The 17,801-nt window shown below is 39.3% G+C and overlaps 1 protein-coding gene across 1 annotated transcript; it reads left to right on the top strand.

Moving 5' to 3' along the window:
- Nucleotides 1-888: 888 nt before the first annotated feature.
- On the top strand, nt 889-17,165 carry LOC146703441 (alpha-2,8-sialyltransferase 8F-like). Its single transcript, XM_085466681.1, has 7 exons — nt 889-1,058; nt 11,836-11,904; nt 12,029-12,103; nt 14,450-14,591; nt 15,737-15,849; nt 15,932-16,024; nt 16,110-17,165. Exons 1-7 carry the CDS (start codon nt 973-975, stop codon nt 16,585-16,587), a joined length of 1,056 nt encoding a protein of 351 aa, XP_085322807.1. The 5' UTR covers nt 889-972; the 3' UTR covers nt 16,588-17,165.
- Nucleotides 17,166-17,801: the final 636 nt, after the last annotated feature.

Here is a 17,801-nt window from a genome sequence, read left to right as displayed (position 1 = left end):
TTTAATCACACTCATTTTGTAATTCTGATGTCACAGCATGCAGCGATGCAAGCATTTGATTTATTTACAAACGGATCAAACGAGAATTTCTTCTGTAAGGGGTTTCGTGGTTTCAGAGTAGTTTTTAACACGACACATGGTCGCAAATAACATTCAGCCCTTTAGAAAATAAACGCTGCAGTCATACTTCTAAAACCAGTCGCACAGACAATTAACAGCCGGTTAATTGTTTGAAATTGTTCAGGATTGCAAAAGCGTTTTTGTAATTCCCCGAGAAGGTAAAAGCCCCGCAGATGTACCAGTCGAGCAGGGTCGCGCCTATTTTCTGAAGTAGCCAGCAACAGCGGACCCTTAGGCCTATCTTGGCCAGTTACACCGGAGCTCAGCAACTGCGTGCTCCACCCTCATTGTTTTAAACTTGCACAGCAAGGCTTTTGCAATCCTGAACAATTTCAAACAATTAACCGGCATTTAAAAACCAACGGCATACCAAAGTGCTTCACATAAAAGACAGAAAATAAGACATAAATATTATAAATATTATAGGACCATAGCAAAGTACCAAGTTTGCTAACAGGTCAGTGTCACTAATACACAGGAATAGCATAAAATGAATATCAAGTAAAAAAGCACAAAACCATAAAAAAGTGTATATAAACGGTAAAATAGAGTAAGTCTAGGGATCAGATACAGAGATTAACGAGCAGGAAAGACAAGGTTAAATAAATAGGTTTTTAACCGTGATTTAAGTGATTGGATAGAATCAGACAAAAGTGCAAGAGAGAGGGTGAGAGAAAGAAAACAAAAACCCGGCTCCACACATCACTAACACACACACCCCTTCATATACACAAACATGGAAACGAGCAACAGCAGCAACAGGCAGCCAAACCAGACAGACAGGAAGTACCCGGAAAAATATATAAGGTGAAATGAAATTGAGTGCTGTGAAATGTGAACCACTGGAGAGACATGAGGAAACAGCTCTCGATGATGGCCAATCTCCTCTGTTTGGGGTGTCTGCTGAGCGCTTTTATCTGGTACACATTTGAAGAAAGGTGAGTAACTACCTTTGTACTTACAAATGAAAAGGGAGAAGCCAGTAAAACAAATATTTTGATCACTGTGAAACCACAAAAAAGTAACTGTTTTTTATTACAGAAAAAAAACAGTCAAGCTCTGTTAGTGTTTTACTCTTATTATACAAGCCCAATTCTGAAACACTTGGGAAGCTGTGTAAAATGCAAATGCAAGCCAGAGGTGGAAGAAATACACACATGCTTCACATAAGTAGAACTACACATTTTGGTCTTAAAAATGTCATGGTCCTGAGTCTGAGGACTCAGGGTTTTGTGTTTCCTTATGCTTTTGTTCATTCCGAGTGTGTATTCTGTTGTGATTTTGCCATTTGTTAGGTTTCTGTTCTTTGCCTGCCTGCTCCCACTTCTCTGTGTTCCCTCTGTCTGTCCATGGTGTTATTGTGTCTGCTCATGAGTCTGCCTGTCAAGTTCAGTGTCCTGTCTGGTTCTCTGTGTCTGTTAGTTTCCTGTTTTATTCTGAAAGTTCATGTCTCATGTCAGTGTGTTCAGTTTTACCTCTCCCCTGTCTCGTTAGCCTAATTGCTCCCAGCTGTGTCTCCCTCCTGTGGCCCATTCCCTGATTACTCCCCGTGTATTTAAGCCCTGTGTTTTCCTGTGCTCTCTGTTGCGTGGTCTGTTTAGTTCCATGTCAGTCTGCATTATGCTGTTACCTGGTATTCATTCTGCGTCTCTCTGCCATCTCTCTTTGTGCATTTTGCTCCTCTTCCCGTGAGTGTCTGGTTTTAGTTTTGTTCTTTAGTTTTCCCAGTTTAGGTTTGTTTACTCCCCGCTCTGCTCTTCCTGTTTTGTCACCTTCTCACCGCTGTAAATTAAACACTCACTCGCACCCCAGCCAGTACCTGCATTTTGGATCATGTTGGGAAGCATTTAAGTAACAAAGTGTTGCAGGTAGTGATGGGACGTTCTGTATCGAGGCTTCGGAGCGTGTGTCGAGTAATGGAGGGGGCGTTTCCGCGAAGCGCGTATCGAGGCTTGCTTCGTTTATGGGAGGAGCTGAAAATGATGACGTCCGAAGCCTCGCTGCCCGGCTGTACCACGTGACTGGTTCATGAAGTGGTTCGAACTTTGCCGCGAGCTATGACAGCGATATAAACCCCTCAGACTTCATTCAAAAATGTGGGTGTTTGATGGAGAGTTGCGGTTAGTGTGAGTTTGGAGACCGTTTGGAGGTTTATGAGAGTGAGGAGAGAAAGTCTGGAGAGAATGGAGCCAGCTAAGAAGAGGAGGATGTCCTCCCCTGTGAGGGAACATTTTGATCTTATTCCTCCCAACAAGGTATGTAAATTTCTACAGAAGATGTATTTTCATGATACTGATGGTGCAATACAATTTATGTTAAGCTGTCTTTACTTTTGTACAAGGTGAAGTGTTTGCTATGTGCCAGGGAGCTGGGATATAACAACAACACCTCATCCATGCTTAGGCACTACAGAGCTTTGCATGAGAATAAGGGGAACACCGATTGTGGAGCAAGACCAGGTGAGCCATCAAATGCAATGATAATATAGGATGCAGTAATGTTACTAAATGATATAACAATATTATACAACTGTAATAAGTTACGTGTGTGATATTTATATTTGTGCTTTGTTCTCCTGAGGAAAGACAATAAAGACAATCTCAAATAGATGAAGACCTGGTCGGCATGGTGATTGAGGACTCACAGCCATTTAGCATTGTGGAGGACAAAGGATTCAAAAGACTTGTTAAATCATTAAATCCTAGCTATGTTCTCCCCACTAAAAAGGTCGTAAAAGCAGTGAAAATTTAGTTTTTACAGAATAAAATGTGAACAGGCAGGACTGAGGCTCAAAGCCTCAGTGTGTAGCTGTCCATACCTCAACGTTACAAAAGCACAACTACTGTCCACACCCCAACCACACCTCACCTCACAGTAAATGATCATTTCCATTTCAAGCATTTCCAAATAATCATTTCCCATACTGCCACTATAAATATACACAGTATACTGCCATCACTACAATATACATGTTTTACACACTCCTTTTGTTGTTGACATTTACAGGCTGTGTGCAAAATGCCACACTCTTCAAATTCATGCCAGCTATTATTTTTACGTCCAGTAGGTGTCCTGCTAGAGCAAATGAAGCTTCATGAAGCTTCGCGTTGGGGTGAACCAATTGGATGAAAAGCTTCAGTGCTTCATGGGGCTTCATCTGCCCATCACTAGTTGCAGGTTACCTTTGTGGTGGCCATCTTGTTTTCCCAGTAAAGAGGAAGCCTGCCTCAATTGCAGCTCTTTTATAGGCCAGTCTGTATTAAGAAGGTGTGTCTTTAGAGTATTTAAAGGGAGCAGGAAATGGATTGGGGGCCATTTTGAAAAGTTGCTGTCTGCATGTGTATGATGTTGGCAAGAGATAATAAAACAATTACTTTAATTAAGAGAGTGAAGTCTGATGTTTCCCTCACCACCCCTCACTGTGTAACAGTTGGATCCAACCACCCCTCACTGTGTAACAGTTGGATCCAACCACCCCTCACTGTGTAACAGTTGGATCCAACCACCCCTCACTGTGTAACAGTTGGATCCAACCACCCCTCACTGTGTAACAGTTGGATCCAACTGTTACACAGTGAGGGGTGGTTGGATCCAACTGTTACACAGTGAGGGGTGGTGAGGGAAACATCAGACTTCACTCTATCTTGATTAAAGTAATTGTTTTATTATCTCTTGCCAACATCATACACATGCAGACAGCAACTTTTCAAAATGGCCCCCAATCCATTTCCTGCTCCCTTTAAATACTCTAAAGACACACCTTCTTAATACAGACTGGCCTATAAAAGAGCTGCAATTGAGGCAGGCTTCCTCTTTACTGGGAAAACAAGATGGCCACCACAAAGGTAACCTGCAACACTTTGTTACTTAAATGCTTCCCAACAGATCCTTTTTTCAATACACCACACGACTGCCCCCAGCCGTGACAAAAAATACTCTAGTAAACGTACTAATTCAACTTCTTTCCTCAAATTAAAAAAAAAAGTGAAGAAGTGCAGGCTCTAAAAGGTTCTCAATGTTGGAGTCAAATTGTTAAATGTTGTCACTGTGTTACTTAAATTTGTAAGTCTTAGTTCAAGCAGCATGATCAATGACATTCCTGTGTTTCTGACCATCTCTCCAGCCAGTTTGTTGGTGGGGGAGGCTGAAGTGTTTTATTATAGGCACATCCTATCTGAAGGTTCTGTTTTCTTGTGTCATAAACTTCCTGCTTTTATTACCCTTTTCTGGGCAGGAGGACACACACACACACACACACACACACACACACACTTGCACATACATGCATGTTCAGACACATACAGTAGTAGCGCTAAAAAGAGCCGGCTCTTTCGGCTCCCAACCGGCTCTTCAGGTTGTTTTGTTGCTTTAATTTATTATTAACAACAATATAAAATTATGCACAAAACGAATTACTAATGTAAAAAAAATGTGGTTTTACTTATATATGTTTATATATAAATAAATATATACGGTGGCCCCTAAGAGACAAAGCACGTACAAACTCCAAAGAGCTTGTACAAATTCCAAGACACATGGCTCTCTTTCTCTCTCTTTCCCTCCAGCTCTGTTCTACTGAGAATATTACTACCATCCCTCCGCCCTCTTCCCAGTGCAAAGCACAAGTCGCGTGCGGAGTGAAGTGGGAAAAAAAGTGGGAGAGAGAGGGTGAGAGAAAGGAGGGGGGGGGGGGGGACACGAGCCGGCTCGCATCGTTCACGTCAAAGTGTCGGCTCTACGAGCCGTTTCGTTCGCAACTGACACAACACTAACATACATACACGTGCTTACACGTGCACACACAAACACACATAGTACCTTATCTTTTGTGACCATTGGGGGGTTTTACAATGGGTGGTGCTTGTGTTCACAGAATAAAAGGAGGCAAGGAAGGCTGTTTATTGGATGCTGGCTAGAGCAGAGTTGCAGTCTTACAAGCCTCTCTGCAGCTTCTCTCTTCCTGCTACCCCCCCTAAAAACCCATCTCCATTGAGACTGTGTCAGCTCCCAAACAGACAAAAAACAAACTAAAAACCAGCAATAAACAACTTAAACATAAAAAATCACAAAGAAAGAACAATACAGTATCCACATCTGAACCAAAGAGTAAAACAGTGAAATGTGGATTATTAAATATTAGGTCTCTCTGCTCCAAGTCTCTGTTAGTACATGACTTAATAATTGATCAACAAATCGATTTACTTTGCCTTACAGAAACCTGGTTGCAGCAGGATGATTATGTTAGTTTAAATGAATCAACACCCCCGAGTCATTCTAACTACCAGAAATCTCGAAGCACAGGCCGAGGGGGCGGTGTGTAGGGATGGGTATTGATAAGATTTTCACGATTCAGATTCCATTTTCGATTCTTTATCAATTCTGTTATTGATTCTTTTCTTTTTTTTTTTTTTAAAGGAGAACACTAAGGTCGATTAGCTTAGAACTTTGTTTTATATCTTCTCTTTGAACAAGATAGAAATTAGGAGTAACATGGCCTTACAGCAGTGTGATCTTAGAAGATCCAGCCTACGGCTCTTCAATGGGGTGTCACAGGGTCCCCGGGGAAAAAAATTGTAAATGTAAAATAATAAAATAAATATTCTTCTGTAGCAATAACAAAGTATAACATAAATTATTCTGTAGCAATTACACAAGAATATCCAGTAATGTCCCTGCCTACAATTAAACACATTCACTTACCGAAAATCGGGGCATCTGCTGTGGCAAATGGGTGCAAGCCTTTTACCACAAATTTAGTCACTGCTCGGTGACATTCGTCTATCCTGGCCTGAAAGGAGATGCTACCGGTAGACTGCAGCGAGAACTGCCAGCATCTGAGCCAGACTCTGTCTGTCTCTCTCATCATGGTCACCTAAATACACAGTAATGGCAGGTTTTGTAATAAGGCAGATCTCACTAACATAATATGCACTGTTAGTTGATTATTTACCTGCCGCATTAATGGGAGAGGATGTGCAAACGTTACCGGTGCTGCTGGGTTGAGATTCACGAGTCCGGAGCGGAATTAAAAACACAACATTCATTTAAGGTTATCACGTGTTTTGTGAGCAAATGCTTTTGCATATTCGTAGTGTTTCCTTAAATGAAATATCTACTTTGCAAGTATTGCAAGTTGCCCTGTTGTCATCCGTTCTCGTAAAGTATAATCAAACTTTTTAGTGTTTGAGCCGCTTACGCGCCGTTTCCCCTGCCAGGTAAATGACGCTCCGCAACGTGGTGACGTCATTCGGGGCGACTGGAATCAATAAGGGAATCGTTTGCAAAATTGGAAAACAACTCCAAGGAATTGAAACAGTGGGAACCGGTTCTCAACAAGAACCGGTTTTCGGTGTGGCAGCAATTTTTCCCACCAGCCTATTAATCAACGAAAGACCAAGACAGACTTTTAATTCATTTGAAAGCCTAATGCTTAACCTTGTCCACCCCAGCTGTAAAACTCAGAAACCAGTCTTACTTGTTATCATCTGTCGTCCACCTGGGCCTTACACAGAGTTTCTCTCTGATTTCTCAGACTTTTTATCTGATTTAGTGCTCAGCTCAGATAAAATAATTATTGTGGGTGATTTTAACATCCATGTAGATGTTAAAATGACAGCCTCAACACAGCATTTAATCTGTTATTAGACTCAATTTGGCTTCTCTCAAACTTTAAAAGAACCCACCCACCATTTTAATCACACTCTAGATCTTGTTTTAACATATGGCATAGAAACTGAACATTTAACAGTGTTTACTGAAAACCCTCTCCTGTCTGATCATTTCCTGATAACATTTACATTTACAATAATTGATTACACAGCAGTGGAGCGTAGACTTCATCACAGTAGATGTCTTTCTGAAAGCGCTGTAACTAAGTTTAAGAATATAATCCACCCACTGTTATCATCTTCAATGCCCTGTACCAACACAGAGCAGCTATCTGAACGCTACCCCAACAGAGGTCGATTATCTTGTTAATAATTTCACCTCCTCACTACGTACGACTCTGGATACTGTAGCTCCTGTGAAAACTAAGGTCTCAAATCAGAAGTACCTGACTCCGTGGTATAATTCTCAAACACGTAGCCTAAAGCAGATGACTCACAAGCTGGAGAGGAAATGCTGTGTCACAAATTTAGAGGATCATCATTTAGCCTGGAGAAAAAGTTTGCTGCTTTATAAGAAAGCCCTCCGCAAAGCCAGAACATCTTACTATTCATCACCGATTGAAGAAAATAAGAACAACCCCAGGTTTCTCTTCAGCACTGTAGCCAGGCTGACAAAAAGTCAGAGCTCTTTTGAGCCAACCATCCCTTTAACGTTAACTAGTAATGACTTCATGAACTTCTTCACAAATAAAATTTTTACATTAGAGAAAAAATTACCAATAATCATCCCACAGATGTAATATTATCTACAGCTACTTTTAGTACCATTGATATTAAGTTAGACTCTTTTTCTCTAATTGATCTTTCTGAGTTGACTTCAATAATCAACGTGTCTTTTAGACCCCATTCCTACAAAACTGCTCAAAGAAGTCCTGCCATTAATTAATGTTTAAATCTTAAATATGATCAACCTATCTCTAATAACCGGCTATGTACCACAGGCCTTCAAGCTGGCAGTAGTTAAACCTTCACTTAAAAAGCATCTCTAGACCCAACTGTCTTAGCTAATTATAGGCCAATCTCCAACTTTCCTTTCATATCAAAAATCCTTGAAAGAGTAGTTGTCAAACAGCTAACAGATCATCTGCAGAGGAATGGCTTATTTGAAGAGTTTCAGTCAGGTTTCAGAGCTCATCACAGCACAGAAACAGCTTTAGTGAAGGTTACAAGTGATCTTCTTATGGCCTCTGACAGTGGACTCGTCTCTGTGCTTGTCCTGCTAGACCTCAGTGCAGCATTCGATACTGTTGACCATAATATCCTATTAGAGCGATTAGAACATGCTGTAGGTATTACAGGTACTGCACTGCAGTGGTTTGTATCATATCTGTCTAACAGACTCCAGTTTGTACATGTAAATGGAGAGTCCTCTTCACACACTAAGGTCAGTTATGGAGTTCCACAGGGTTCAGTGCTAGGACCAATTCTGTTTACATTATACATGCTTCCCTTAGGCAGCATCATTAGAAGACATAGCATACATTTTCACTGCTATGCAGATGACACCCAGCTCTATCTCTCCATGAAGCCAGGTAACACACACCAATTAGTTAAACTGCAGGAATGTCTTAAAGACATAAAGACCTGGATGGCTGCTAACTTTCCACTTCTTAATTCAGATAAAACTGAGGTTATTGTACTCGGCCCTGAAAATCTTAGAAACATGGTATCTAACCAGATTCTTACTCTGGATGGCATTACCTTGGCCTCAAGTAACGCTGTGAGGAACCTTGGAGTTATTTTTGACCAAGACATGTCCTTCAACGCACATATTAAACAAATATGTAAGACTGCGTTCTTCCATTTGCGCAACATCTATAAGATTAGAAATATCCTTTCTCAGAGTGACGCTGAAAAACTAGTTCATGCATTTATTACTTCCAGGCTGGACTACTGTAATTCATTATTATCAGGATGTCCAAAAAACTCTCTGAAAAGTCTACAGCTAATCCAAAATGCTGCAGCAAGAGTCCTGACAGGGACTAGAAAGAGAGAGCATATTTCTCCTGTTAAATCCAGAATTGAATTCAAAATCCTGCTCCTCACATACAAGGTCTGAAATAATCAGGCCCCATCATATCTTAATGACCTTGTAGTACCATATCACCCTATTAGAGCACTTCGCTCTCACACTGCAGGCCTACTTGTTGTTCCTAGAGTATTTAAAAGTAGAATGGGAGGGAGAGCCTTCAGTTTTCAGGCGCCAGCTTCCAGTTTGGATTCAGGAGACAGACACCGGGGCTGGGCCATATCATACCGTTTACGGTAATACCGGTATAATGTCGGGCAATGATAAGAAATTGAAATATCGTGATAGAATATGGGTAAAACGCGCATGCGCAGTACCTTTGTTTTCATACGCACATGGAGGAAAAAGCGTGCCGGCGACGGAGAATGAGAAGAACGAAAGCGGATGTTGAATGAAACGGATGAACCAGAATTGGTTTGTAAAAATGCTGCAACTTCAGTGGTGTGGAACTGGTTTAGCTTTCGTCTGTCAGATACACAAAAGCACTATTTCTGGTAGCACATGCTAGCGGGCCGTCGTTATTACCGTGTTTTTTGGAAAATACGGCACACTTAAAATCAATCCTTTGATTTTTCTGAAAGTCGACAGTGCCCCTTATAATCCCGTGTGCCTTATGTTTGGATTCTGGTTGTGTTTACTGACCTCGAAACGATTTTATGTGGTACACGGCGCTCAAAAATCTGGCAAATGTTTTAGTACGACTTTGCTAAGCTACGAAGCCGCACTGCTTGATGGATTGTCGGAGCGTTGTGGCTATTGTAGGCAGGAGCCTCGCGGAGTGATACGTAATGTGCTTCAACATAATATTACTGTATTGTGTGTATAACCTCTTTTTAAGTTTTGTGGATATTATACATGGTTATGCTGAGGATATGTCAGCCAATTTCCACTGGAAATGCCTTTTGGTTAAACTGTCAGCAAGGAATTTGCATTTGCACTGTTAATTTTTTATATAACTTTAATGCACATAAAAAACAGCTGCTTGTTTAAGTGAAAATACATTGATTTTATTTTTTGCACTAATAAAGTTGAGGAGTTGTGAAGTATTTTGTCTAGTGTCAATTATATCGTCAGTTATATCGTTATCGCAAATTTTCAAATGTTTATCGTGATAAATATTTTTGGTCATATCGCCCTGCTCTAACAGACACTATCTCTACTTTTAAGATTAGGCTTAAAACTTTCCTTTTTGTTAAAGCATATAGTTAGGGCTGGACCAGGTGACCCTGAATCCTCCCTTAGGTATGCTGCAATAGGTGTAGGCTGCCGCTGCAGATGGCCGCCTCTCCCTGAGCCTGGTTCTGCCGGAGGTTTCTTACTGTTAAAAGGGAGTTTTTCCTTCCCACTGTCGCCAAAGTGCTTGCTCATAGGGGTTTATGGGTTTTTCTCTGTATCTATTATTATAGGATATACTGTACAATATATAAACGCCTTGAGGCGACTGTTGTTGTGATTTGGCACTATATAAATAAAATTGAATTGAATTGAATTGAATTGAATGGCTAGGAGACAGGTGAGGAGCATTCAGCTCCAAGAGCCTGGTTCCGACCAGTCTCCCTTGCTAGCAAGTAAAAGATGTTCGTCTTGCTTGTCGTTAACAAGAATAAATAAAACCAGCGGGGCCTGTGGAAGCGCAGACCCAGCACTCAAGTATAAAAATAAAAATTAGGTCTTTGGAGGACATTTGTACCAGCTCTCTGCCAGGCAAACTTTATTATGTGTGCCAACTTTATTATGTGTTTGCCTACATGTCAATTATTCTCTCACACGTCACTACAAACCCCAACTAAGGAAACTCACTCCCTCTTCACTATTTACTTTACAGGTATTAAAATATTTCAGCTTCCCTGCAAACATATGGTGCAAAAAAACCCCTCACCAACAAAGAAGAATGAGCATCACACTACGTATAGGCACATAGGAAAAGATGTATGTGGATTCTAAATATCAAATTACGTTGGACCTTTGACATCTTCTTCAAGGTCAGATAAAGTCAATTTACCAAAAATATCTTTTATCTTGAACACTATACTTAAAATTCTCCTGTCTTTGTTTGTGTTGGTAACATTTAGGACATTATACTGGTTTATCCATCCATCCATCCATTCTCTTCCGCTTATCCTTATCAGGGCCACAGGGGGGCTGGAGCCTATCCTAATACAATGCTGTTTCTTTAATAGTGCCCAGAGAGTGAGCTTCCTTGGCAGAGGTTTTCACTCTAGGAGTGTTTCTTGTTTATAAATACAAGCTGATTTAAAAAAAAAAAAAAGCAGAAAATAAAAGAAATAATAAATAAGAGTGATTTAAATTGGCTTTGCCTTAAAAAAAGAGTATGTAAGGTCTAAAGTGAGATTTGACAGCCAATCTTAGTGTGAAACCTAAGATTGGTTGTAGTTGGGAATAGAATTCACTGCTCTTTATTGATTTGCACAACTAAATTCAACGAGATTGAAGCACACATTAGTGAGTGAGTAAATCCAAACACGATCATCCACCTAAATTCAAATTGATCTCTGGTATGGTTGATGTGACTGAATTATGACAGGAAGCAGTAAAGCTGCTCTGCACCAGTTCATCATCAATGGCACTACTCTAAACTTCACCGCAATACTGACTAGACTAATCAATCTAACTTGCCACAAACCACCAGTACTTCCTAGCAACCTTTGAATAACACAGAGTTGGCCATGTCAGCCCTGCAGCGATGATATTTCAAACTGTGAAGTGGAATTAGTTTGTTTTCCAAGACATTTAACACCATGAAAAAACAAAACAAAACATGTAACAAGTTGTTTATAACGCAATATCTGATCTAATATTATATTGAATATGTAGGTAACTTTTGGAATTTTTGCAGGTAGCATAAGAACAGGGTTCAGACACAATGAGTTAAGATCATGACCTTCCAACACATGTACAGAAAAGAACAACAGCAATGAAGCTGAGGGAAAAAATGGGTACAAGAAAAGGTAACTTTTTTATGTGCACATACTAATCTGTCTCATTTATTTCCCACAGTTTGGAATTTCACCGACCACTTCCTCAAAGAAGTGCCTCAAAGCCCTCTGAACTTTGTAAAGGCTGCAAGTAAGAGCGAGCACTGTCATAACTTTTTTCTTAATAAATTACAGTATTTTTGCCAAGATTGAGTCATGTCAGACCTGCAGGCATGATACTTCTAACTGTGTGTATGAATGCTTGTGCATTACAGGGAAGCCATCGATAAAGTAAAAAAGCTCTACAATCAAACATGGAAAAAGCAGGAGGAGAATTACCACAGATTCAGGTAAGATCATACACTTCAAGCCTTCTAACATCCTGATATTAGACAGTGAATTACAGGTCATTTTACAGAGAAAAGCAATTGTAATGTAAACAATAGTTTAACAGATTACTTCCTCCTAGGACTAATTAAGTAAAGCAGCGGTCCCCAACCTTTTTTGCGCCACGGCCGGTTTATGCCCAACAATATTTCCACGGACCGTCCTTTAAGGTGTCGCGGATAAATACAACAAAATAAAACTAGTACCGGTACCGAAAAAAATTCATAACACACATGAAAAGACCCAGGAAAACCGAGTAAACGATAAAAACGATAACAAAATAACGCTGAAAACCGATAAAAACCCTGAAAACCATACATTTCACACCTGAGCCTCAACTCTCGCGGCCCGGTACCAAACGACTCACGGACTGGTACCGGTCCGAGGCCCGGGGGTTGGGGACCGCTGAAGTAAAGTACTGAATTACTTTTAATAAAAGTGTTTTGTGTAATACATTATTTTTTCGAATAATGACTTAAACACCGATTGTTAAATTGAATTGTTAAATGTTGTCATTTTTATGCTTACCATCTCTACATTGTTTCAAGCAGTAGGACCAAAGACATTCTTTTGTCTCTGACCACCTCTCCAGCTACTCTGGTGCTGGGGGAGGTTTTATTGTAGATACATCCTATCTGAAAGATCTGGTTCTTGTGTTGTAAGCTTCCTGCTTTTATGATCCTTTTGGTGAGCAGGAAGTCACACAAACGCACCCCCACGACACACACACACACACACATTCTTGCACACATGCTTACACGTGCACACACACACACATAGTGTCTTGTCTTAGAACCATTGGTGGGTTTTACAGTGGAAGGTGCTTGTGTTGTGTTGTATTGTGTAAACTATTGTATATTGTAACAGTTTGTCAATAAAAAGGCTACGAGGAGAGCTGCTCTTTGAAGGATTTGGGCTAGAGACAGGTGATGAGCATTATGCTCCACCGCCTGGTTCTGACCAAAGCTTCCCTCGTTAGCGAGTTAAAGACCGGTTGAAGATGTTCTGTCTTGTTTTCGTTCTCATGAGGAATAAGTCTCTAAACTTGCGGGGCCTGTGGAAACACAGACCCAACACCGATTGCAACAAGGAGCTTAAATACCTCCAACATGCACAAATATTTGACCCACAGCATCTAATTAATTTCCATGAATGTAATGTGTTTGATATGCTGCTTAGAGATGGCAGTAACTCCCAAAATGGAGCCAATGAGAATCAGTAAGGAGATCAATAAGGAATCGAATTGATAAGTGATATTGATGATAGAATCAGAATTGCTACATTCTTACCAATTCCCAACCCTAGTATTTACATTCATGAAAGCATCTCTTTATTGATTGTACACTTGAGAGTGTTCCTTAATTGGTAAGATGCTGTAAAATTCTTCTCATTGACTATGTAAATAATTCTGTTATCCTGCACTTCTGTGGTCTTTCAGGTCTTTTTGCTGCTGAGCTGATTCACTGCAGTCTTTCTTTTAAAGAAAGAATCAGTCTGTTAATTTTTTGCTCTCTTTTTTCCAACCTAATAATGGCTTCCTTCATTTGCATTGACATTTCTTATATTTAGAATCAGAGAAAAAGTTACAAAATATAAAATCGAGACTTTAAATTAACTTCAGATATTACATCTGCATAATTTTTTATGAATTAAGAAGGGGTTCAGCAGGACATGAAACTGGTTATCATTCAACTGTCAAATTACATTTGAACCACTCAGAATAGGGAACTTTGTATAAAAATGTCTTTAATTGCTGAAGAGTTAAGCCAAATATTGCCAAAGAAAAAACTAAACATAAAAAACACTAACTGTAAACATAATATACAACAATAGACAAATTAATATGAAATACAATCTAAAGACAAAAGACAGGTTGTCTGTCCTACATGTATGCTGTATCTGTAGCTGCCTGAAGTTAAATGGCTTTCATTATGGTTAAATAATCATTTCCATTCAAACCACTGAAGCCTATTCAAATACTACATAAATGAAAACATTTATTTGAATTGTTTTCCCTCTCTGGTAAGCCTGATTTGCTGTAGCTGAAATTCATCATTGGAAATTAAAATGAAATTAACTAATATAAAACTGTATTGCTTTCAGTGTTTTAAATAAAATAAAATCAGTGTTTTAAATAACACACTGAATTCATGTGGGATTTGTTTGCTTTTTATACATACGTAGCAGAAATGACACTTACAATACAGGTGTACTGTATTTTAAACCACAAATCTTTCACCTTAACACTAAAGCTAACTTTAAACATTTATTTATTTATTTATTTATTTATTCATTTATTATTTTTCAAGATTACAGCTGAACATCAATTGCAATGGATCCAACAATGGCATTATCACTCAGGAAAACACTCCAGTGGGATCTAAGATTGTCTGTGATAAGGACAGGACTGTCATTCCCGTGACCCCAGTGCTTTTCAAGGCCTTTATCAAAGTATGTATTTCTTAAAGATGGGAACATGCCTTGAAATGTATTCTTTATGAATGCGCTAGAATGAACTCAGACAAAATCTGCTGCATGTTTCATGTCCTAATTATTCTTCAAATGTTCTAACATAGTATTACTAAGTTCTTATATCACATGTTTAGTCATGTGCTAAATCTGGGGACCTGCACCCTTAACGGATTGAATCAAATGAAATTCTTTAGCATATTCCTACATTAGCTGCCCAGAGTACTTTTGCAGCAGTTCATCTGTCTTAATAAGTTCTGTCAGAGTTCTGTCTCTTAATTATTTATTGGTTTAAAAAGGACAAAAAACCTTCTAACTTGACTATGGTTCATATAAGTGTGGTTTGTATTGTCAACATATTGAAAGTAACACATAAAGATTTAAAATGACATATCAAAGTCAAAGTGATAATTATGCTCTATCCAGCTGTTTCTTACTGCCAATGTCTATACTTACAATTGTTATGTTCAGATTTTTCAGAAGGAATTCAGGAGAAATATTTGTAGTTTAAAAAATGTAATTTGTTTGAGCAGTTGAAATTACAAGTTACAGCGCTGGACTTTTTTGTGAACCAGCGAACTGTTTCACAGAAAAGATGACCCTGGATCAGGGCTGTACAGGTTTATACTGTGACAATAACAAAGATTATCTTCTCCCAACACAAACGTGGCAGTTTGCTGTGAATCCTCCCCGTTCAGTCCGACCTCACCTCGTATTTGCTTGTCCTGGAATGAGAAACAGAGAAGAAAAACAACCCCTGCGTAGCCTTGGCTATCTGCTTATTATTCTAAGGCCCAGTTCAAGAGCCTTGGGGGTCTCGTTCGCATTTCCTGAGCCAGTTTATGAGCATATTTGCATTGTGTATAAATAAAATATTAAAACAGCTTTATCTAATAATTTAAATAAAAAAAATCAAAAGTTTTCAACCCTAACACAATACATAGGCATGTAATGAATGCTATTCTGAATTTCACATTACTTTGGACCTTTTTCTTTGTTGTTCTCATCCTACAGATTTGACATAATTCCTTAAATACAATGAGCACTTGTCTCTCACACATAATACATTAGAAACAGTATAAATCTTGCTCTTTTTGTAATGTGTAATCTGTTGATGTCAATTCCAGGAAAATCCTTTCTCAAAAAAGAGATGGGACACTTGTTCAGTTGTTGGGAGTGGTGGGATTCTGACAAACAGCGGCTGTGGAAAAATAATTGATTCAGCTGATTTTGTTTTTAGGTGAGAAATATGTCATGTGTATAGCACCAAAATCATGACGACAACTCATCTCTCTGTAAGAAATATTTTGTTGTGTTTTCAGGTGCAACCTACCTCCTCTGGAAAATGAATTTAAGAATGATGTTGGCATAAAGACTAACCTTGTGACAGCAAACCCAACCATCTTCATAAATAAGTGAGCAAACATTTATTCTAACATGGAACTGAATTGGGTTTTTTTTTTTGTCTTGTTGCTTTAAGCGTTGTTGTTTAATTTGCAGGTATGGGTCACTGACGGGACGTCGCCGGCCGTTTGCAGACAGCCTCCACCAGTATGGCAACTCCCTGCTCCTCTTTCCTTGCTTCTCCTTTGGTTTTAGTAGGGGTGTGTGTCAGCGGGCTGTGTATGCCATTGAGGACATGAAAATCCCTATTCAACCAATCTTCTTAAACCCTCTGTACCTTGAAAGACTGGTCAAATTCTGGAAATCCCAGGGGTTAAAGGAATATCGACCTAGCACTGGATTATATATAACTAGTCTGGCCCTGGAATTATGTGAAACAGTGCATCTGTATGGATTCTGGCCCTTTAGTAATCACCCAGATAGACTCTTTCCCCTAACTAACCACTACTATGATAATGTACCATATAATGCAAGAGTCCATTCAATGCCAAATGAGTTTTACCACTGGGTACAGCTGCACAATAAGGGTGTGCTCAAGCTTCACCTTGGAGACTGCAAATCAGGTCAGGTCTAGTTTAAATGATGGAATAAAAAAAAATGCTTAAGTGTCCAACTGCGAAGCCAAGACATTTTCACTGAAATCAATATGTATTAGTCAGAAGTAGGCTACATTTTACTTTAAAAGTCTTACAATATATCTCCAAATCTCTTTAATCCTGGAACTGGTGACTCGCGGGAATTTCTCTGAGCTTCACAGCTTCTAGTGTATATCAAGAAATTTAATATCTCACATTGAACATTAAGAAAACAATATCTGTTTGCTTTTCATTTTTAAAAAACTTTTTCTAGAATTAGATCTAAATGTGAGTGTCAGTTATTTTAGTCGTGGTTTTTTTAGAACAAGCTACCTGACTTGAGATCAATTACTGTCCGTACATTCAACACCAGATTCTAAATCTTTCCATTCACACAGGTCTACAGTTAATAGGTTTTGTTATTCTGTTTTATTTTATTTTGTTCTGTTGTTTTCCCTGCCATTGTAAATTTGCCTATTTCTTTACATTGGTGATCACATTGTGTTTCCATGTAATGAAATGTACTATGCAAATTAAATTGTCATTGTCATTAAATGGGCTATAAACGCTGCATTCATACATGCTTTATCTATATGTTACAGGAAAAATGATTCTATGTTTCTTTACCTTCTTTTAAATGTACAAAGATGCCTTTTGTCTGCCCTTTGCCTATGGTTAGATTAGTTTAGAATAATCTTTTTAGACTTTCTCAGCAAAGACATACTGTTTTGGGACATATTGTTTTAGATTGTTTTATCTCTCACAGCCTTCTCCCAGCTCTCTGCTGACGAGACTAGCGCCACATATGGAGTTGTTTATTTTATTTGTTTTGTATTTTCTTATCCTGTTCTCACTGTCTTTCCTATAAAAATTACCAAGCCACTGTGCATGGTGTGAGTTGTTCTTAGCAGCTCACCCGTGTACACGTTTGATAAAGAAAGTAACTTTGTCTCATTGTGTCTTTATTTTTCCTGGGTCTTTTACAGAGTTTTCCCCCAACATTTCTTGGTCCTTCGACAGCCGGATCACCTCCATCGTGTCCCATCTCCGTGACCAGTCCACGTTGTTCGCCTGTCGACAGCCCACACACCAGGTGTGTGGAAAAAGACCAAGAGCGTTAAATTCGGGTCTTGGCCAACGTCTTAGAAAGCGACCCACGGTGGTGGGGCCCGATCGAGGTGGACCAGACCCGGCGACACTGACCAGGTAGATA

Source organism: Copadichromis virginalis, linkage group LG8 (assembly GCF_057382275.1).
Source record: "Copadichromis virginalis isolate Kocher_CV1m ecotype Utaka linkage group LG8, C_Virginalis_male_GT1.1, whole genome shotgun sequence".
Lineage (NCBI taxonomy): Eukaryota > Metazoa > Chordata > Actinopteri > Cichliformes > Cichlidae > Copadichromis > Copadichromis virginalis.
The sequence above is the reverse complement of the archived record's forward strand: the minus strand, read 5'-3'. Positions and strand labels throughout refer to the sequence as shown.